This window comes from Struthio camelus, chromosome 10, assembly GCF_040807025.1.
Source record: "Struthio camelus isolate bStrCam1 chromosome 10, bStrCam1.hap1, whole genome shotgun sequence".
Taxonomy (NCBI): Eukaryota; Metazoa; Chordata; class Aves; order Struthioniformes; family Struthionidae; genus Struthio; species Struthio camelus.
The window spans coordinates 15,671,076-15,695,082 of NC_090951.1; the positions used below are offsets into that span (position 1 = coordinate 15,671,076).

At 34.7% G+C, this 24,007-nt stretch overlaps 1 protein-coding gene across 8 annotated transcripts in view; it reads left to right on the forward strand.

Moving 5' to 3' along the window:
- Nucleotides 1-24,007, forward strand: part of PHKB (phosphorylase kinase regulatory subunit beta) — a 102,707-nt gene that overhangs the window by 49,705 nt on the left and 28,995 nt on the right. For all 8 annotated transcript variants that reach the window (XR_011143274.1, XM_068955966.1, XM_068955970.1 and 5 more), the window contains 6 exons: nt 2,613-2,708; nt 4,267-4,464; nt 5,137-5,194; nt 9,495-9,572; nt 11,348-11,506; nt 15,758-15,852. Coding sequence is in view for 7 of the 8 variants with exons in the window: in XM_068955966.1 (XP_068812067.1) it covers nt 2,613-2,708; nt 4,267-4,464; nt 5,137-5,194; nt 9,495-9,572; nt 11,348-11,506; nt 15,758-15,852 (684 nt within the window). In the remaining variant the exon portion in view is untranslated. The remainder of the gene's footprint in view (nt 1-2,612; nt 2,709-4,266; nt 4,465-5,136; nt 5,195-9,494; nt 9,573-11,347; nt 11,507-15,757; nt 15,853-24,007) is intronic.

Here is a 24,007-nt window from a genome sequence, read left to right on the forward strand (position 1 = left end):
TTCCAGTAATTTCGTGTGATGGCTGCTTCTAGCTGCTGGGGTCCAAACTGGTGCTAAATACCAGAGTTGACAGAGGTGCTCATTATGAGCTCCATATTTAGGTGATTGGTGCTCATGCAACAGAAGTATTGCACAGTCTGGCTCAGAACTTCAGGGAAGAAGTTTCAAAACACGCAGGAGAGAGGATTGAGCAGAACTGCACTGGAATATACTGAAATCAGGTGGGCAAAGAGACTGGGATTGAGATGGGAAACCTGAGGAATGGGGATCAAGGGTTACTTAATAAGTAGCCTTCATTTTAGCATTCTCTGCATCTCAGCCATTGACTTGGCAATGATAATGACCAGAGAGATCGTATTCAGAGTGTGTAAAAGGATTTAGAAATTTCTGAGCTTAAAATCTGGATTAAGAAGAAAGTAAAAGAATAGCAAATCATGAAAAGAAACGTGATTGCTTACATACGTTGTTACCTCAGCACTATTCAATATGTATGCTAGAACGATTAGGAGAATGGAGAGATTATTTTTGCATGGGGAAGAGAAGAGTGTGTTTTGTTTAGCCTAGCAAAGCAAAAGCTGAGGTTTTTATATGATGATTATGTATAATTAGAGTGGAGGTAAATGGTAAGGCAGAAAAAAGCTATTTTGTTTGGAAAGCCAAATGAATAGATGTTAGTGCTGCCACAATAAGGAGAGTGGTTAGCTATTTTTTTGGAAAGGTAGGTGGAAATTCAAGTTTCTAATCATTAGACAGATGTATTCTGGAGCAGTATTCCTAAGAGAACAGTATACTGAAGGAAATGGCTGCTATTTAGGAAAAAAGTTGGTGAACGTATGAAAATTATTTGTGTTGTGGTATTTATGACGTTAAAGGAACGAGCTCAGTGTTGGATGTATTTTCCAGTGTGATTGTGATATAATTCATTATCACTTACAAAGTATATGAAGATATACATTCATTAGTGAACTGAATTTTTTTACTGGCTGTCAGGGATTTCCAAGAAATTACCCACTGTTAACACTTTTAAAATGCGGATTCTGTTTAAAGATTAAACAGTATCTCATCTATGGGAATTTTTCCTGAGTGTTTCAGAAGTGTCAAAAAGCCGACTGAATCATACAGTGTAAAATTATAGAATGTTACTAGGAAATGAAGTTCGCCAAGGAGTAGGTGTTGATAACATTGATCTTTCTAGAGCAATGACTTCCAAAGTTTTAAACTGCATGCGTTCTAAAATTTTCCATAGATGGTAGGTCTGCCTGCCTAAAAATTGAGATTCTAGCTTAGTCCGTAGATTTCTTCCTCCTCGCTCTCTAGAATGCTTAGATAGTAGTCCATAGATTCCCAAAAGTGAATGGACTGGGAGTTGAAAGTCATAGTTGTAGCAAATGCCTGTGTGACAGGTTTTCAATAAAATGTTTTCTGGCTGCATCATCAGTTTCCTCTTTAAAGACCAGATTTTGGTCATCACTATAGCAAGAATGCTGATATATTACACCCTTCCTCTCCCCCTCCCTTACTGGTAGCATATGTGCACTGGAAATGGCACTATTAGTGACATTGTTTCAAGTTTGACCTGGTTATAGTAATTTCAATTATTTGTATATGAGCTATATTTTCTATATTCGTTTCTATGTTAGAGACAAGGGGATAGTACTTCAGAGGAGTAGCTGAGCTTTTAGAAACACTGGAGAGATCTTTTTATTCAGTTTGTGATGAGTATAAAGACAAAATCATTTTACGTATTTGTTCCTTTGTATAAAATATGCTTGCATATAATATACTGCGTTTTTGAAGTTAAGCTTCATATAAAGCTGTAGTAAAACAGTGAACAGACTCCTTAAATGCATGCCAACTATTTAAAACGGGAGTTCAGCTTCTTACTGGCGATAGATCAGAAATAAAGACTTTCAAGCAGGATGCTTCTTCTTAAACCCCTATAATAGAATCTGGAAAATGATCTTCATGTAAATGATACCGTTCAATTTTCTGTGAAGACCAGCATTTTTATCCTTCACATACTTTTTTGCCAAATTTTTAATTTTTCTGAGAAGTGAGCTGGGTATGCATGTTATGAAGTGTAATGTAATGGCTAAAAAGCAAGACGTTTTTGCTGGACTTTTGCTGAAGTCCTTTTCCAAAGTGATACCTTAGGTGAATAGCCAATTATTTGTATTCTGACTTGTAATGAAATATTCAACATCAGCATTTGGAACTGTTCCTGCAGACAGAGGGGAAGACAACTACTTTTTTGTTTGTTCTTAATGCAGTCAGCGGTCCCTGCTGTTCAAGAAATAATGGAAGAGTTTATAGCTTGAATGAATGATATGATTTGTAATTGCTAGTAGACAAAAAGATCTAAAGTTTTTATTATCTGAAATTCTCCTCTCACTTTTCAAAATCTTTTGGCTGTACTTAAATACATTGGAAATTTAAAATAGTTTCAACTTAGTATGGTGGTTCTTTTTCTGGTTCAAGTTGCCAGCTACGCCAGCTACCAGCTACCAGACTTCTACAACTTAACCTAAATAAAACAACGATCAGTTAGTTTCACAAGGATATACTTATCTTTCTTCCCTTCCCCTTAGGTTAATTTTATGTTCTGTTTACAGGGCTGCTCTTGGTCTGTCATATTTGTGGATTTTGATGCCCATAACCGTAACAGACAGACTCTGTGTTCATTGCTACCCAGGGAGTCAAGGTCTCATGTAAGTAGTTACATGGAATTCACCTCAAGAGAGGGTGAAGAAAGTAAATTGATACGAATGAAATTCTTAGCTTTTTGATAGCCGTTATAATCTGTTTACTAAAGATAGGAATTTGTTGGGAAGATGTTAGATTTTTGCTTCTTAAACATCACTGTGGTGTAGATGCTTCTGTGAAATGGAATTACCATGGCATTCTTTAAGAATATTTAGGTCAGAGTTCCTAAGAACTCAGAGGCTGAGTTTCCATTTTAAACTCACTGTCTGTATTTTTGAAACATTATATTTATTTAAGCTTTAATTTGTTCTTTTATCTAGGAAAAAAGGCTTCAAGGTTGACTCTTTATAAATTGCCCACCATGAAGGATTTCTTATTGTTATAATGCTATTATTACAAATAAGTATTTATCAGTGAGTAGATTTAAGTGACAAATACAGATTTATCAAAAAGATTTTCTATTTTAGTATTAGCATCAAAAGGTAAATCTGGTTTTTGAAAGTCAGTAATTTAAAATGAGTGATAATAGCGTGCTGCTGTGTTTTTGTTCATTCTAGGATTTGATAGCATTTTACACATGAAACAGACTATTAATCTTCAACGTTAATAGTGTACTCATTTTGTAGAAGAATTATAGCAGAGTTACAATACTGGATACTTAAAATAAAAGGCACTGTCAGCTACTTTTTTATAGTCTAATGTTCTTTTAGATGTCTTTTGCTATTTAGTATTTGTATGAGATTTGAAATATTCCAGCAGAAGCTGGATTGATAAATTACTTTATTTATAATACTCTAGAAGCAATCTTAGTATCTTTTTTTTTCCTTTTTATACATTAGTGTCATTGATTTTGGCAAGAACGTGTAATTGAAATGGTTGTGTTTCTTAGCTGTATCAGCAGAAAGAAAGAAAAAAATGCCATCTGATGTCAGAATTAGAACTTGAGACTAATTTTTTGCATTTCTGTAAGCTTACCTGTAGTGGTGATGCATTAATTAATGGTTTTCCTTGTGCTTTTAGTTCACGAGTTTCACGCAATCGCCTTAGTGTAAATCAGACAGGATTGTTTGTTACAGCACCTGAAGAAAACTTCTGAAAAAGATTTTAAAATGGTGCTTTAATCACAGTTACTTCTCAATACTGCACCTTTATAAAATAAGTGTCATGATTCTTCCTGAGCACAGAATACCCATATGTTAGTGTTTTATAGGAATAATCAGTGGGATATTTTTGGCTTCTAAAAAGACAACATTTTGGAATATATTCATTTGCCAATGTGGGTTATCAACTGTAAATTAGGTTAGATTTTGAATCTCATAAGTTCACTCTCTTTTAAACCATATTTCTGAATTTTTGGTTTGTTCTTTATCCTTACACGTTTTTATAATTCTTTTTAGAAGTTTCATTTTGCACACTATTTTAATATATCAGTACTGCAGTTTTGAAGATAAAATCATATTCCAGCTGTGTATTTTGTTGAATGAGTTAGGCAGTCTTTGTATGTGTATCAAATAATTGCAGAGATTTAATTAAATGTGTTATTTTTCCCCTCTCCTTCTGTAGAATACTGATGCAGCTCTTCTGCCTTGTCTTAGTTACCCTGCATTTGCTTTGGATGATGAGGCTTTGCTCAGTCAAACACTAGATAAAATTGTTAGAAAATTAAAAGGAAAATATGGGTTTAAAAGATTTCTGAGAGATGGATACAGAACAGCTCTGGAGGACAAAACACGGCGCTATTATAAACCAGCGGAAATTAAGGTAAAGGAATACCTGGCCTATGTAAGGACAGATTTTGGTTTTCTAAAATGTTTAGGCAGTATTTACACTTGAAAAAAGACAATAATATAAATTAAGATAAAATAACAAGCAAGACCACTCTTTGGAATACCCAATTGCACAGTGATTCATAATCCCTTCTAATGAAGGAGACGCATTTTGTAATTTGGTATGTGCAGTTTTGAGAGTTTGCTAAGTCAGCAAGTTCGTTGTTGATTTGTTCTGTAATGAATGTGCTTCCATTTACATTTAGGGTGCAGTCGATTTCACATAACAGATAGGGAAGTTTTCATTTTATTTAATTTCACAGCTGACTACAATCTGAGCGTGTAGAAAACAATTTTGCTTTTGACCACAGTGTTTATCAGTAAAGGTTAGATAAATGAAAATTTATTTTTTTTCCCCAAATAGTTTCTCTGTGGAAAAGAAAATGTAGATGACAGTACTACTCTGTCTGAGGATGAGCTGTAGCATGTGTAAAGGCACAGTGAAACCCCTTTTAGCAAGGCAGAAAGTGTAAACTAAAGGAAAAGCTGATGTACTAAAATATTTTTCACATTCATGTTTGTTTTTGTTACTTTGAAATGGTTCAATAGGATATGCGAATACATTTCTTTAAATGTTGAAATGTCTGATTATTTTTCTTCTTCTTAGCTTTTTGATGGCATTGAGTGTGAATTCCCTCTGTTTTTTATTTTCATGATAATTGATGGTAAGTATGGCTTTACATTCCTGCTCTATAAAGGCATTGCAGAGATGGGCCCTTAGGGGAAAAATATAAAATGATTTTCCTATCCTGCAAGAATAAACCGTAATTCAGTGATACTAAATATGTCACTCAGAACTCTGCCTCATGAAGGGAAAAAAAAAGAAAAAAAAGAACCCCCCCCCCCCATAGTTCAGTGTTTTTAATGTGAGCTCTGTTTAAAAATATGATTCAGTACACATTTGTCTAATGTTTAAATTGGTGACATAAACCCCTGCATTGACTTTCAAGCCTTAAAACCTTGCATGGTGTATCGGAACTTCATAGCACATGAGAAAAGTGGAATTAGAGCTGCTGATAGAGAGCATATTGACAAACTAGATGTTGCAGCAGACCTTTTCAGGTTGGATGTTCTGTGGCATATGAAACAGAATTTAGCAGAGAAGAAAGCAAGGCGTAAGGACACTATGACCAAGTTTCTCTCTGAACTGCCTATGCTTCCAGGCCAAATTTTTCCACGTAGCCAGTTTGTCTAATAAAGATATTACCACTGCCTACAAACCTTGTCTTGATGATAGGACACAAACCAAAAAAGTTCATGGGGAGATTTCAGGATGGAAGTTAAATTCACATAGAACGAAAGTCTGAATAAGAAAATGGGCAAGGTTACAGCCATCAGAAGGATTTGTCTTCAGCTTTGTAAATGGATGAAATTCTGGCTGGAGTTTATAACGTTTGTTTTTTTTCTTCAATATGTGAAATATTTTTTAAGTAAAGTCGGTGAGATGCATCGAAATCTGCTGTCGGCATAGAATCCTATGTGGTCATTCATAACAAATTAAAAGATCTTGATTGAACGTATAATAAGGAGGGGTGCCCAAAATCCAGGAGAGAGGCACTGATATTTTAGGCTGCCCACTTGCAGTTTTGGGAAGAACAAAAAAGATGATAATCTTTAACTGTTAGCGGAAGAATACAGAAAACATTTTCTTTTGTTTTTCTTGTATTACAAAGAAAAAATACGAATTACTCGCTTCACAAATATTGTCTTATTTTTTTGTCTACCATAATGTCATCAAACAGAAGATTCCATTAGTACGTTTTGTGCATGTGTATGTGTTTAGATTAGACAATAAGCTGTGCTTTTTCCTTTATAAAGCATACTGTCATGAATAAGTTGAAACATTCTGTGTTTCTGAGGGCAATAAGACTGTGTATGCTCTTTGCTATAGTAATTACAGAAAAAATATTTGCTTTATTTATGCAAAAATTATTCTGAATTGTTTGTGAAGCTGTGGTATTAGGCTCATGCAGTGATAACTTTATGTACGCTTAATAGGCACATTAAAGTTGTCCGTAAGAAACAAAGTTGAGCAACATTTACATTTTATGCAAAATTTTTGCAGTACTTTGTGGCTGTAAAATAAAAAAAAAACAAAAACTGGTGATTGTAGCATGAACTGAAAGACATGAAGTAAACGAGCATGTCCAGGTTTTTTTTTTTTTTTCTGTTTAAAAACTTGTAACTAAACATCCTTTTAAATGTTGAAAAGGCAGTATGCTAATCCAAAAGGAAATGTGTGTGTGTGTATATTTTTAATAAGCTTTGGAAAATTTCAGTCTCCAAATCCACCGAGTTCATTAATGCAAAATGTTAAGTATATCCAGAGGTACAGAGAGACTTACAAAACTGCAAAAAGATGGTGAAATAAGAGGAGTAAATTACAGCTGAGCGTCATTAAAATAAAAACACTGGAAAAAACTCAAGCTCCTACATCGTAAATATTGGTTCTGCTGAAAGCCTATTTGCCCATGCCACACACATGCGAAGTACGGAGGAAAGAACTTTCAGCAAATGCATACTGAAGTACTGAATATCTAAGCAACTCTTGAGAACTGGATTTTATTACCTCTATAACAGTGGAACAGGGCTCCGTTCAATGAGGAGAGTGAGTCCTGTAAATCATAGCCTGTAATAACCCAGTTCCACTCATGTGAACAAAATTTCTTTCTTTGTTTCTTTTTTGAAAGAATAGCAGAACATACTCCAGTAACTATATATGCACAGTTATTTTTGTAGAATACAAAATAATAATCTCATGAACTTTTCTGTTCTGTCAGTGCCATCTTTCTAATATTTTTAAATACAAAAACAATTCTGGCGACTGCATACTAGAGAATTAGTTATGCATTTTCTATTAGTACTTACAAGTATTCTTTTATTCCTTATGGGTCATGATCGTTATTACCCAACTGTTATTTTTGCTAGAGAATTCTTAATATAAAAGGAATTGTATTTTAACATAAATGCATCTGTTTACCCTCTGCAATATCTGGTAACAAGAATAATTTAAAATAAAGGCAGTCAGACTTATCGCTCTTATGTCATGACTTCGCTCGTGTGTGTTGACATAGTTTCAATGTGTCACTTAAACACATCCTTTTTTTGTGCGCAAGCTTTCATCTGCCAAGGTCAGCGACTGATTGTTTTCCTTGCATTTATTTCTCTTGGCATGTGATTTTTATTTAACTCTATTTATAACTAACTTTATTTAAAACTGCAGTGGAAAAAGACTTACCAAATTCTCATTTTGGGTTGAGCATTAAAGAATCATAGAAAAAAATCTCTATGTAGTATTCGAACTCCAGCTTTTTCACTGGAAATATTTATTGCATATTCTTAAAATAATCTAAAACAATAATTTTGTGAGATTTTGTGTTAGATCTGTGTGTTGCTCAATGAACACAGAACTAACTTTTTCCAGTAAGATATTATTGCCTGGTACCTTTGTTCTCAATGGATGAGTTACTAGGTGATGGGGTTTTCTGTCTTATTTTTGCCCTTCAAAATTCAAACTTTTTTAAGAATACAAAAAGACTGCCTTAGTACTGCTTTCCACTTGGCATTTTTCTCAAGAGGAATTCAGTTAGGACTAGAGAGTCCTAAACTAAGTAGTAGATGCACATATATAGCTGTGGGGAAGGAGTGAACTACACAAGACAGTATGATTACTTTTTGGTAATGTATATTTGGATTTCATTTTTGATAGCTTTTCTAACTTCCCTATATGAATCTGGAGAAATATGATAGTTTTTAAGGATAAAGTAATAAAGGGAATATTACAGTTCATTTGAATAATATTGGAGAATGTGGTAGTTGAAAAGGAAAACCAGGGAAAGAAATGCGATGCACAAGAGTGAAAGGTATGTGATGAAAAGTTCTCATCTAACTTGTTCCCTTCAAATGCTTAAAAATGTTTCTCTCTTAAATTCAGTGTAATATGTCAAATATGTGGGTTTTTTTCCTCAATGAACAAAAATGCCTTTTTTTTTTTTAATACAAAAAAAAAAAACATGACCAGCTTGGACTCTGGTCGTGTTATAATAGTCATAGATAAATTTTGAGGACTACTAAATTGTACCAGAAAAATATTAAGATACTGGTACATGCCAAACTTACCAGTTTCTTCCCCAAAGCATCATCATACAGAAATGACTGTTCCATTTAACATCTCATGGTGTGTCAGCTGTTCTGAAGCTCTGTAATGATTAACATATAATATTTATGTAACTTATTACTGTAAAGATTCTATATAAAAATCTCTGAAAAAAGATATAAAAAAATCTTTTATATAAATATAAAACATGCCAAACTTACCAGTTTCTTCCCCAAAGCAGCATCATGCAGAAATGACTGTTCCATTTAACGTCTCATGGTGTGTCAGCTGTTCTGAAGCTCTGTAATGATTAACATACAATATTTATGTAACTTATTAATGTAAAGATTCTATATAAAAATCTCTGAAGGGGAATTTTTGGATTTAGTCTTTCAAATTCCTTTGATATTTATTAGGAGTTCTAGACAACTCATTTTTAGATCACTTTGAAACTCTGGCATAAAGTTTTAGAGCCAGCCTAACAAAGACTGCATGTCTCCACACTGATGCATAAGTTTCTTCAGTCTATAATAATTAAAGGAGTTATGTAAAGGTTAGTAAGCTAGTCCATTCCTGAGCCTCTGTAAGTTCACAGCTTTCCTATGCAGTGTAACTTGCCATTGATTTCAGTTTAAGCTTAAAAAAAAAAAAAAAAGTGGCTGATTCTTGATCCCTGTGAGATTTAGCTGTAGGAGTAACTGAAGAGTTACAGTTTAGTCTTCTACTTTTCATGGACTATTTAGTGTGTAGGCAATGCCCATGCGCTCTGCCTCAGGCAGAGATTTTTTTTTTTTTCTCTTTTATGAACATTGGGTTCACAGAACAGTTTCTTCTTCCATTAAATGAATAACTTTTTTGGTTATTTTTAGGAGTTTTTAGAGGAAATCCTGCACAAGTAAAGGAATATCAGGATCTTCTGGAGCCTTTGCTTCAGCGTACATCTGAAGGTATCTGATAATGACTTTTTTAAAACGTTATGGTTTTTTGATTTAGCTAAAATGTTTAACATGCTGATGTTTTTAATAATGTATACTGCAGTCAAAAGAGAAATAATATCAGTATGTGGCTTGAGGGCAAAATACTAATACTAAACTAATTTGTTCTGTGTAGATACATTGCACCATAAAAGTGTGATAATAACAGTAATTTTATTATTTGGAAAAATGATTCTGACATAAATATAAGATTTGTACTGTACCCTGTTATTCTTCCTCGCTCCCCCATGTGTTTCATTATTTACAAAGTTCACTTTGACTTTACAGGAGACCATTAACTACCAACAGTCAGATACTTTCAGGATTCCACTTGGGTATAGTTGGGAATTGCTTGCATCATTCATTGACTCTTGACTTCACAAGATCTGCAAAATAACTTGGTATACTCATATTAAATAGTTACCTATTTAGAGCAGGGAAAGTGGCAACTTTTGAAAATTAATATAAACATTCTCTTACATAGATTTTTGCATTCTGCAATTTCGGTGGAACTGCAAACGAGAACATTGATAGCCTACAGGTGCATCCATCCAAAATTCAGTTTAAGAAAAGGAGAAAGACCACAAGTTTGAGGGGAAGAGGGGATACAAAAATAGTCCGGGAACAAAACAGTTGGCAATATGCTGACAATCCAACTTCAAAACATCTTTGAGTATTATGTTTTGTTAGTAATAATTGCCTGTTCTTGGCATCTTTGGTACAGTGAATTTTGTGGTATCATCTTTGCTTTACATGAACAGATGCAAAATATTTTAGTCTTAGCTGTTTTTGAAACTTGGAATACTTGTTGAAGTGAGCCAGTCTCTGTGAGAAATATAAATGTGTTTCACTGCATAGCAAACTTGCTGACCTTGCTGATCGTTTCTCTGTTCTGATTTTGAATGAGTATGTGAAGTACCATGGACGCTAAATTAGTCCTGTGATTTCCCCTTGTTGAACTGTCATTGTGCATGCTTCATCTTAAAATTTCTGGGTGTGTTCTGATGCCTTACCTATTTGAATATTTTATCTTTAATATCTCACTTTTTTCCTCAGCTTCTTGCTAGTAATTTATTTAGTTTTCTTGATCTAAGAAAATAGTCAGCCACTTGAACTTTTTGGTTTTTATCACCTGTTCTTTACATAAATAAATTGAAAATAAAAGTAATACTAAAGCCTAATCTACTTTTATAGAAAGCATATCAGTTTGTTTTCCTATTACATATAATCATGTTGTTTCAAAAATTGCAAGGCAGTGTTTAACTTTGTATTGTGTACCTGCAAAAAATTATAATTTTCATTTAATTAAACGTTAGGCTACTTTTCATCAGTTTTTTAATTTCAAATTGTTGGCATTTGGTCATCTAATACTGACCATTAAAATGCGAACACTTGGAGAGGGGTCTCCCACTTTAATGCAGCTGTGATTTCTCTTGGATATAGTTTCCTATCTATACTGCATTTTGCTGTTAGTAAAAATATTTTTTCCTTTTTGCATGATAAGGTGCTATGCTGATAGAGTATCAGTCTTAGGAAGAGGTTCTGTGGAAATGTTTGGTGAAAAATAAAGTACTATTTGGTATAGCCCCTGCACTGATGGTGGTTTTGAGAGAGAACAATGAATGATGATTCAGAATATATTTTTTCCCATTTTCAATCCATTTCAGCTTTGTAAGTGAAATACAATCATAATGAAGGAAGTGGAATATGATTTATTTACTTAATACATGTATTTTAAAACTCCATAGGCTGTCCTGTTGTACCCAAGTATTATTATGTGCCAGCTGATTTTGTTGAACTGGAAAAGAAAAACCCTGGCAGTCAGAAACGATTTCCTAGCAACAGTGGGCGCGATGGAAAGCTTTTCTTGTGGGGACAGGCAGTTTACATCATTGCAAAACTCCTAGGTAAGAAGCTGAATTCAAACTCTTATCAAGTTTGGACTGGTCAGATGTGAAGGATATTCGTGTTGCTAGTGTTTTTCTTGAATATAAACAAAAATGTGGGCTTAAGTTTTGGATGGACTGTGGGTAGCATATATGTCCTCTGCCTTTGTTCATATAAGACAGGCAAAAATTGCTTTTTATTCTTCTTGTTTGGTGTTAGATTTTCATGCTGCCTGCAGCACGCTGTGAAGCTCACTGCAATATCTTATTGAATCTTCAAAATGCTCTCAACATGATAGGCTTCTCATTTGCTGTTTCTTTTCATGGCTTTCCCTCTTATTTCCTTGTCTCCATGAGAAAATATATTAACATGATGGGTACTCTGGATTAATTGTCTCCGTATCACCTGTACAGTGATGTTTGCAAACGGTCTCTAGCATTTAGTTTAGATTCTTTATAGCTTTAGGCAAGGTAAGTTGGAATTTTGAACAGTTATCATCTCAGATAAATTGATAGTATTTTCTTTAGTCTGTGATGTTTTGACCCTTCCTTTTAAATAGAAGAGTCTAGATGAGGATTTGAAGGTGCATTTTGAAGGTTGGCCATTACAGTTTATGGTGAATTTCAGTCACAAGCTATTATTCTCACTTGACAGGATTCAAAGACGAGTGCAAAACAGTTGTTAAAATCTGCTAATGATCCACAGGGTTTTCTTAATATTCCTTGTAGGAGAAAGATCAGTCCTTTATTCTAAATACGCAGTGATCAGTAGATTGTGTTCTAAATGTGTTTTTCTGCAAGCACAGTATAAGGGAAGCAGGCTGTTGACAGTAAAAATGGAAAAAAAATTGAAGGGGAGTTGAAAAATTCAAGACTTGGACGGAACCCTGGTTGTATCCTTAGGTATGGAAGAGCAGGGTCAGTCCAGTATTCTGTCTGTTTGGCTTCACTGTATTCCTTGCATAATATATTCAATTTTTTGCCAATACAGTAATTCAATGCACCAGGCAATCTCATCTTCAATAAAAAATATTTTGATCCAATGTTTTATAATTAGTCAAATAACCCTCAAAAGTGTGTGTGGGAATACTGAACTAATTCTGCTAGTATTCATCCTATGTTAGTATTTGTGTATTTCCATACCTGAGGAATGATGATTAAATCATATTTAGTTTGCCAAATACTGCTTGACTAACCTAACTTATTTTATTTCCATTCTTTGCTAAACACTTTTTTGTTAATCATGCTAAATCTCTTTTTGAAATATTGTCATTAGCATCTGTTTCCACTTGATCATTTTTAAACTTTCTGGTATATTCTCTACTTTTCCTTCCTCTCCTCTCTCCTCACCAAATATTTTTCTTCCCCCTCTTCTCTCACACTTGCAGCAAATAAAGGTTGGAAACTTTATCACAAAGCTAAATCTGTTCACCAGTGATGATTGTAAAGTGTCAGGAACTCCATGTATTCATACCAATTTACACTTGATACATTTAATTATGCTCCTTTCGAGGTGCTATTTGCAAACCTACCTGAATAATGGTTGTCTTCTTGTTGGAACTCTTTTTGTGTTGTGTTATTTTGCTTGTTGGTGGTTGCTAGTTAGAAGTTTGACTCCAAACACTTTGATTTCTGGAAAGAAAGGTGCTCGTTCTCCTTTTAATCATCCATTCTGGAAATTGCTGGGCTTGCTGCAAGGGTAGCAATTAATTATCTTTTCTCAGCCTCCTGATTTAGGAGGTACACAACATAACCTCTTTAGATCCTTCTCCTGTCTGTGGGCCTAGTGTCTGCCTGTTGCTGTTCAGATTTCTCTAAAAGCAGCACCATGAGACTGAGTCAGTTCTTACACATCTCATCACCTCTCACAGAGATACAAAAAGTAGTAGTAAAGTTGAAATTTTAACTCTGAACCACAGAGGCAGTGAAAGTGTCTGCCTGCAGCAGTAGGAACTCACCACATGCCTAAACTATGATTGTGTGTGCAATTTAAATAGATGCTCCTTTTTGCTTGTTTTATAACAAAACATGCTTTTTGAAGAAGACGGAATTTTTCAGAGGCGATTTCTGTGTCTAATTGAGAAGGTTTATCAAGCTCTCGTGATAGAGATCACCTTTTCAGAACATGAGAAAGTAATATCAGGACAGTAGGTATTCATCTATTTAATGCAGCTGAAGTCATTGTTATTTTAATCTTTCATTTAGTGGCTCCCTTTTATCTAACCTGTGCTTTCCCTCATGATTCTTGTATACTGCTTTGTGGATTCAGTGCTGCCTAGAGCTACGTTACAAGTTTGTAGCAAAATTTTTTGAGCATAAATCCAAATGGATTAAACTTTGTCAGCTTTTACTGGTACAAATAATGAGCTAACAAAGACAATTCTGCTTTTGGATGCTGATAAACTTGCGCTTGTTATAACAGTGATGAGAATTTACTGAGATTTTTCCGTTATTAAATACAGTTGTAAATAGTGAAAATTACCTTAAATGTCTTATTACTCTACTTGTATAATTACTTTCATGAAGAAGTGATTTTGACTATGTATTTTAATTACTGTGCAGTGTAAGTCAATGTAAAAAACAGTGGGAAAAACAGCTACAATTCTGGAAACAGCTCTTGCCTTTAAGAAATATGAGGCAAAGATGCCATTGATTTATGCAGTAATTTGGTTAATCTTTTTTGTAGTGTCAGCACTACTGTAAACAACTTAAGCAACCTAAATGCCTTTAGACAGCATCAGAAGTCTGATTACGTGCACTGGAGTTCAGGTCAATGTTTTCTTTAAAATATGCTTTGGTAACTCATGTGCCAGTATGGTAATAAGTTATATGTAGTGATTTTTCAATATTCAGATTTTTTTTTTTTTTAAATAACCATCTGATCATCTACTGTCACTCTGCAGAATGTTTTCTGGGGGGAAGTGTGATGCTGGAGGAAATGGAGTGAGAAGTGGGGCTGAGGCTGGGAGGAGAGACCAGAGCAGTGCGGAGCAGAGGGACAGGGTCTGTTCCTGCCAGGAGTCAGGCTGCTTTCTCTCAACAGAAGGCCTCGGCTGGGAGGTGGTCACAGTGGCTAACGGCTGCGGCTCGCTGGCACAGCTCCCAGGAACAGTAGGCTCCCTCTTGTCTTATTCAGTGAACTGCCCAGCCAGAGTGTCCTTTGTCATCTGCCCCTGCGTTTTCTTCTACTCTCCGTGCTTTCAAAACACTGCCAAGCCTGAACCAGGGCATGTTTGAGTTTATAAACTGCTTAAACTCGGTCTTAATCTACTGCAGTGTAGTGTTCATGAACGTTTCCCTTATCAAAGCAGTAAATGATTTGGTTTTTTATTGTAGCTGAATTTAGCTAATGCAGTCATCGGTTGTTTATCTTTTGGACTAAGAGCTCATTTTCTGTTGTAATTGTTGACTTTATTTATAGGAGACATGAAAATGCACTGTGACCCCTCCTCTATAGCAAAAATCAAAGAAGTATTGGGCTGTTTCATGCAAAATGAGATTTTGATGGGAGAATGCTTATTTAAATAATAGCTCACAGTGGATTATGAACGTTAATTCAAGGCATTTGTTGAAACTTCCTAATAGTGAACTTTTCCTGGTGTACTTGACTTCCTTTCAGGAGAGTAAAAGTTTTTCCCCTTGAAAAGATCTTGTGTAGAAAATGTTAAGTTTCAAGTATATCTAATTATTCTTCAAAATTTCTTCTTGAGCTGTCGTTTTAAGAGGTGTCATTGATACTTATCTATAATTTTGCCCCTTTTAGGGTTATAGTCATATGATGACCTTGAGATAGAGGCTGTATGTTCTTCAGAGCTAAACAAATATTTGATGGTCCCTGTTGAATTTCTATTCAAAGCTTTAGAATAATTACATAATTGTGGGCTGAGGACTTTTTTTGTGACTTGTGTGTGTTGTGGAATATATTGTCTGCATGTATTCTTTTACGTGTTTCTCTAGAAAAAATAAAGTGTTTTTTTTTTTAAATACTACAGTGTTATAATTGGCTAGAGCAAGAACGATACTTGAGAGGTATTAAAATTTTAAATTTTAATATTTTAATTATATTTTGATGACATTTTAATATTTTAAATTTTTTAAAAATTTTAAAATTAATGTAATTTTGCAGGTTGTTCTTTTAGTCTGTAAATTATATTGGTGTAAAACAAAGATTATAGCAGAACTGACTACATAAAATACATTTGCGTGCATCCTTCTTAGAAGCTGTGGAAAGTACTCAAGTCATTTTGTATTTTTATTATGGTTTACTTTCAGCTGACGAGTTAGTAAGTCCTAAAGATATTGACCCTATAGGACGTTATATACCTCCACAAGATCAGCGGAATGTTAGCATGAGGTTCTCAAATCAGGTAAGCATAAGCTTAATTTAAGTCAGTTTAAAACCTAATAAAATATATTGACGGAAAAATTATCATCAATGTGTTATATACAGTCTTTGTATTTTAGAATTAAAGTGCTAAGAAAATATTAAATGTATGTACACTTTCTTAGTTGGTGGAGGATTTTGTAAGGAGGATTATAACATCTAGGGCTTTTTAAGGGGGTGGTGCATGTTCGTCTTCAAATAAAATGGTGCAATAAAATGATACATTAAACATAAGTTTAAATAGCTGCTAATAGATAAGTATGATTCTTTGAGTTGAAAGATGCATTAGGAAGGCAAGAAGGAACCTGCTCTTTAATCCTTCAGATTAGTTACCACTTAAATGTGGTATTTTCCAAATGTTATAAATATTTTTCTGTTATGAGCTCCAAAGAGCTACAAGGGTGAGTCAATTTTTGGTATGTATGATGCATACATATGTGTTCCTTTATTTGGCTTACGTGCACAGCAGGAATGAATGCTCAAGGACAGGGAATGCTTGGAACCTTTTAATTCAAATCTCCAGTAGATGGAATAACAACACAGAATCATGGTCCATAGGTAGATGATTTTTATTTTTATTTTTTTTTAATTGCAGAGGTAGGAACTGTATGGATGAAAATCTGTAACTAAGATGTTTTTTCAGCCTTTCAGTATAAGGAATATATATTGGAAAAGTTCCTCTTTTAGCACTGTGCATTTGTTAGTGAAGCATAAAATATGAAGTATTTATCTTAAAATCTTCCAAGATCAGAAGTAGACAAATGTCTTTTGAGACATTCAGGTATTTGTTCTTATTCTGTCTAAATGCTGCTTAAAACCTCTGTTTTCTGCTGTTTCCTGTTACCAAGGTAATACAAATGCCTGGGTACTGTCTGACTACCTATGAATGAGACTTTCATTGTTCACACTGCAGCACTTCTGCTCTGTTAATATGAGATAATGAAAGCTCAGAGACTTAATTTCCCAATTCCTGTTGTGTGTTTGTACATCACGGGATTATGAACGCTACAGAAATTGTATAGCATACGTACTTTTAAGAGTGCCATTAGAAAAAGTTATCCCATAATGAATGAGTGTTGCAGCCCTTCAAATTTTTGATCAGATAATTAGCAGAAATCATCTTCTCTTGACAGAATTCGAAGCTTGTAAAATCATCCAAGGTCTTCGTTTCCCCACATAGCCTATTCTTTTCTTTGTTTCTTGAAACTGTTAGTGTCTAAGATGCCCCAGATAAACACTCTGAAGAAGCTAATGAGTGTTTGTTCCAAAGATGCTGCATGACTCATCAGGAAATCTGTTAGTAGCATGGTGTTACTATTTTTTGAGGGTATCCTCTATATGACAGGGAATTTCCAAACTTACAGAGAGAATTAGCCTCTACTACTAAAATATGAGAAAATAAGTTGCTATTTACTACTTATCTTATTCCTTGCTGATTTGTTTATGGGTCAATAAAGATTTTATTTAGTGATATGCAGTTATCCTGCAAAATTCAACAATACAGCAGGGATTCTACAGGCTAAACAGTATTGAAATAATTGAAAATGCTAACTTAAACAGATTCATTTTGATATTTTGCTTCATCTCCAAAGAATCCAGCTCTTGCCACTCGAAAAATAAAGATAAGAGAGAGATCAGCAAAGATTGTTTTATTCTCATGGCTCATATAGTCCTTGTGTTCTTTCAGTGCTCAACAGTTGTCTAAGCTAGAATCATTTGAAAGTATAATTGTGCTTCTTGCAGGCAGCCTGGTAGAACTGATGCTTGTTAATTTTTTTCCTTTAAAAGCCTTCTTTAGTTGCTTCAGTTTGCTAAAATTTTGGCTGAATTGTCAGGCTGGGATCAGTAATAAGAATGTTTTTGTTGTTGTCAGCATTCAAAAAAGAGAGGACCTTTCAAGAGTGATTCTTGAGTGTGTTGCTGATGAACAAGACAGATGTTGTCTTGTCTCTTGGTGTCTAGCTTTGAAATAAAGATTTAAGGAGTTTCTTCCATAAAAATTGGTATGGAAATCTCAGTTAGATTAAGAATGTTCTGCAATTCCTGTTATTATGGATATCCTTTTGTATGCAAGAGGATGTGAGATGGATTCTCAGGTGTCCAGTATCATAAGTGTGGAAGAGTACACAAATGAAGGGTCAAGAAAAAAGAAGCTGTGAGGTTGGCAAGGCCTGCCTTCTTCCTAGAGATGGTACTCTTTTGCTTAAGAGACTGATGCATGCTTTTATTTGGCATATAAAAGATTAAACTTTCCATGTGTGCATGTACTTCCCAGGGTGGGTTAGAAGGAATGGAGGCACTTCTGAATTAGTGGGAATTTGACAGCTGTGGCATAAGGTCTTTGCCATTGTAACCTGTGAGCGTTGCTCTATAGAAATTGTAGCCGGAATGACTAGTGTCCCTGGGGGTACGAACCAGGAGGCTGTGGGATTTCTCTGGGATTATTTGTATTGAAACAGGTACTGTACTTACAGTGTTGTACTATTAGATTAGTATTAGGACAGAATGTTGCTGTTACTGGTTTTAATTCAAGTTGGTCATCATTCAGAGGCGATTTTTTCAACAAGGTTCAAAAGTGAAAGGCAAATGCACATATGCATCAATGTGAGGTGTGTTTTATCAGCAAATACGTCTCTTGCAGTTGAAGTCAGCAAACGTCAGCAAGTTTCAGCTGACTGTCTTGACCTTGCCTTTTTATAATCCACCTTTTTACATTTGCTTAAACAGTTCATCTGAATATTTGATTATGCCATTTTATCTAATTGAGTTAATTTATGCAAAATCAGTGTTAAACATTTGCTTTAAAGTACTAGGAAATTGACTAAAAATAAAATATGAAATGAGAACACCATGCATATTAGCTAATTATGTCTTCAGAAATCAAAACCAGTTTCTTCCCTGGAATGATGTCTTCTCTTTCCCATATAGCTAAAGAGTTACTCAATTGTGTAGAAAGGAAAAGCATTTCTGCTTTTATAGATTTCAGTCCTGTAAGCAGTAAGCCTGGAAATGTAAAAATCTCAGATGCCTGTGCATATCAACTTTGTTGATGTGCAGTGTTTGGAAGGCAGTGTACCAAAAAGGCGGCTCTTTATTTGCATTTGAAGCCATGTGCAATGGCCTGGGTCTGGAAAACTGCTGAAGAAATATTTCTCATAAAATGTGTTTTCCATGTAGGTAAATTCTGATATTTTGGTGGCACTGAATGTAATGTCCATAAATACTTGCCACTGAAAAATGTGATTAATGGTTTTGTATGGCTTTGCCACTTCAGAAATATGTCTGATGCCCATATGATCATGTAGATTTAAGCAAGTAGTGAAAACTAGTTCTCTTATTGTTTGGAAGTACCAGTGAAGAATATTCTAGAATTAAGTGACTGTAGACCTACAAAGGCAAAAATGCTATGAAACCTATTATTACTACTAGCAAGTAAGTTTTCCTTTTCTAAAAATTACTTCTGCAGAAACCTCACTTCAGGGTTCACGAATAATAGGAAAAAACTGGGCTCTCAGTTCTTTCATCTTAAAGTTTTATTTGGCCCCTAATCTTAAAGTAGTCCTGAATGCAAATGAAACTGAAGAAATTTAAAGATTGCAGACATATTCTTTCTTAAGCATGAGACACTTTCTGCAACTATTGACTTCTTAATCATCATCAACACTTCTAAATGGAAATAAAAGAGAAGAAATCTTATACCCATCATTACTGTTTTTGTCCACCTGTCCTTCTCCCATGGACCTCTTTTTGATATCCACTGTTTTCAATTTATTTCATTACTTTGAGTCTTGTCTCCTGTTGTTCTTTTCTCAAAATTTAGTGATGTTGACTGAGCAGCTTTGTGCAGAAGTATCTTGTATCATTAGCTACAAGGAAGTTCTTTACTGTGTCCTTTTATGGATGTAAAACCTGTTGTTTTGCTGTAGTGTACTGCCCGTTCAAGCTGTAGAGTATAAGGCTTGGGATGAGTACAAACACGCACGTGCTTGTAGTTTCACCTGGAGAAAGTCTCTTGGGAAAGTGTAACGACACTGATCATCCGAGTCCACTCTATTAAGTCAGTTTTCTTAATATTACTTTTAAACGTCTCTGTTCATCACTTAGTCTGATTTCACTTTAGTCAAAAAAGCAATGTTAGGTGCTGCCTTCCAGTCTTCTGTTTTTCAGTAAATCCTTCTGCAAGTTGGCAGCATTGATGTTCTTGCAGCATTCTAAGGCTCAGTTAGAGCTGAGGCATATTGTCAAACAAGAACGTAAGGATGTTTATCTAACTATGTGCTGTAGTTACTAGCTCTGCATAAAGAAAGCTAAAGAAAGTAAATAGTGACATTACAGACTTGTAGAGATTACTAGAAAACGGAGTTTCACTCAGAACTTGTTCTGAAATGGATTTTACTTTCATTTATGCTTTAAAAACCATTGCAATAACACATTCAATAAGTCAGTAAATAGAACTAATTTTTTTTTTTTGACCAGCTGTGAATCTTTCGGAAGCATTTTATCTTTACAAAAAATACGGTTTGTTTACATTTTTAGGATGTTTATACTTAATACATAGAATTATATAATTGAACCACATTTAAATGTTGCTGAATCACTAATAGAGTTCATCGTCAGAACACTTAGGAGGCGCTTCTGCTCATTTCAGTTGCATAATGAGCGCTCTACACTGGCTTGTATCTTGTGCCAACATACAGAGCTTCTTTTCTTATTTGTTTTTTGAACATGATTTTAATTTTAGAAAGCACTAAGCTAGCAATACAGTTCCTAATGTTCTAATACTCTGCAGGATATCTAATACAGTGAAAAATGTGGGATGCCGCTTAGGTAGGCGTGACCGATCTGTGAAATCTAAAGAAGACAGATTACTGATCTGATGATCTGAAAGCAAAATTCTTTGAAATCCTTGAGAGAAAGGCGTTTCACTGTACTGAAGAGGGTATATTTTACCATTTGTTGCATGCAGACTTTTGTCTCTGAAGGTCCATTGTTCCTCTGTGTCAGGAACTGAAATGTCTGAATGAATGACTTCAGGGGTTGTTTGGAAAGAAGTTTTATCTAGATTTAATAAATTAACTATGAAAGCTACAGCACACGTTCTAAAACGTGCAAAATCTGATAATAGAGGACAGTCTCATTTCCTGTAGAAAACTGTGGGATCAGATGATCAATATGGTCAAGACTACTAACGGCTGCTAATAAAATAGTCGTTTAGTCAGTTAGTCTCTCTCTCTCTTTTATTTATAAATATAAAAATATATAAAAAAAGTTTTCTCTCCTAATTTAATGCCCCCAAATATTTTATATTTCAGCTTTCAGGAAGAGGTCTGTGTATGTTCTGTGTTCCATCTTGAGGAAAAAGTCATTGTGGCTCAGGACCAGGATTCTCTTTGCTAGTTTCAGACTGTGTTCCAAAACGCAAAGAAGTCTCATGGCAATCCAAGAATTTCTCCTTTGCACTAATAATTTGCTTTGTAATGCTAAATGGTCAGTAGCATTTCTTGTTGAATCCCATTAGTGAGTTAAAAAAGAAAAAGGAATCATCCATGCTCCATTTACTAAAAGAAGATAATGCAGGGCATTCTCTTTCACATGGGATAACTCTTTAGAAATAAATTCTGTACAAGAGCTTATTTTATTATTCCTTTGTAATGTCTCCATATCCACAAGAGATGATACTATAACACAATTTCAGTTGATGCATTCTGTTTTGGAGAACTTAGTGTATAAGCGGGCCTTTATTATAACAAGAACTTTTGAAAAATGTCATGAAGTAGGATTTTTCTTTTGGGGTTTTTTTGTTTTGCTTTTCACTGAAACATCTGAAAGCTGATTTATTGCTGTCTTGTATTTTATTTTATATTCAACAAAAAATTATAACCTTACTGAATTGTCAGAGTAAGAGTAATTTATCTTCCAGAGTTAACCTGAAATGTATGCGTAGACTTACAGTTAATTGATGAGATTCTCTGACTGCATGCAATGACTATATTCTTTTCACTGCTTTTGCTTTGAAGACTTAAGTGAAGTCCTTATGAATGACTACTAAGTCACTGGAAATGGAGGTTAACGGCCACTAATGATGTTGGGAAGAGAACAGACAAAATGATAGACTGTCTGCTCTTTCATTTCAGGAAAGTAGATAACTTATATAAAGAAGCAAGTCAACTTACTAAATGCAGTTCTTAAGATTTTCAACTCCTAAGTTACTTTAGGATCAAAATATATCTAATTGTGACGGTTTAAACGGATGTATGATGTTGGATGATTTATTTTGTACTATTAATATAAGGTATATTCTTGTTTTCATTTGTCTTAATACAGTTGTCCACCACAGTTAAAAGAATTTTAAAATTGTTAAATCTTATTTTAGAGTTTGAGGCACACCTGCGTCATTTCTGTTCCGTTAAAAAAGTCTGGTGGTGTTAGCAGCATTGACCATAAACCAGTTATCAGTATTTAGATGCTTCCAGAGGTGTTTTTCAACAATGCAGTTGCAGTTCATAGCAGCAAGGGTGATTATATGGGATAAGTACAGTTGCTGCTGTTGCATACTATTTCTGATTTTCTCATCTTGCTCCATATGCCTGGAAAACCCAGTAGGTACCCTTTAATCAGCGTTCTGATGTTGTGCCCACTTTCTCACATGTTCAGAATGAATGGATTTTTTTCAGAGTTCTGAGGTTTCCTGGGAATATACGCAGAAAGGCGTACAGGGGTAGCATCTGTCCAGGGAGACTGGCGCAAAAGACTAGTGCTGAGCTGCTTTGTCTTCTAGTGCCAGGAACGGAGTCAGGGTTTTTCTGCCTTCAGCCTGCCTCTGAGAGTTTATAACCTTGTTATAAAATAAAATTTTTGGAGAGGAAGAATGAAAGGTCTGTCTTGTGATTTTGTCTCCTGAGACTGCTGGGATATATTTATCATTTGCACAGCATGGAGAATACAGTTGAAGCAGATCCTTTTCCCTACTACCCACTGTGAAAAAGTAAGGCAGAATGATGAACCAGGGGCCAGGGGGGTCTGCTGCAGTGTCTTGGGGAGACAGTGATTAATGTTGTGTGAAGAGCTGCTTAGTTTGAGGTGTTGGATGAACAAGAAACTTAACCCATGTAAAGGGAACTTTTAACAATATCCAGATTTGCTTAGTGGAGCGTTTAGGAATTTAATGTTTTCTCTCTCTTGCTCTCTCTGTCTGTGTCTTTGTCTCTCTGTCTCTCTCCCTCTCTTGTCATACACATATACATATGTGAGTATATAGAGAGAGAGAGAGAAAGAGCTATTGCTATGTGTCACTGTCATTTTTAAAAAAGGGTGATGTACCTTTTTTCATGAGTATTGTTGTTTTGATTTGTGTTTTCTCTAGATCACTATTTGCCGTCTTCTGCAATACTTTTTCCACAATACTTTTTTTCAAACTCTTATTTTTCACACAACCAGCTCTTCTAGAATAAAAATGGTGGAAGCAGCAAGTCATGTAGGAAAAGGTTGCAGTAGCTATTGATAAATTATTTCAAGTGCGTCATTCCATGAAATCCAGCATATAGTAAATAGATTTAACTGAGAAATGAGGGAATCGGCAATTTATTAAACTATTTTGGCCCAGAGATTATTTTCTAGTTTAGCATATTCAAATTTATAGCTAAAAATTATTTTATCTATAGTTTTGAGCACAAGAATCCAGTTATGCAACAGATATGGAATAAGTCATTTGGAAACAGGGAATTTTTTCTAGAACATAATGTTTTTTTCCCCCCAATCCTTATGGACTCAAATATAGCTATCATAAATAACTCTTGAGGATTTTTGTCCAGACTTTCATTTCAAGAAGCTTTTTTATGAATCTCATCATTTTGAAATGGTGAAAATAGAACAGGATGGAAACTCCATAAAACCAGGTGAAAAATTCTAATTTTGAGGTGAAATTCATGGTTTCTGCTCTCTTAACAAATACTTTTGTTTAGTCAGTAGAAACTTTTTTGCTTTTTTGGGGGACTAATCTCTTACAATCAGACTTTGTGTTGTGCCAGTTGTGCTGCAGATGCATTTGCTTAGCGGTAGCCCATGCAGAACCACCACTTACTGGCTCCTGTGAGTCAGTCATGTCATTGAATATGTCCGTGTGTGAGAGGCATTAGTGT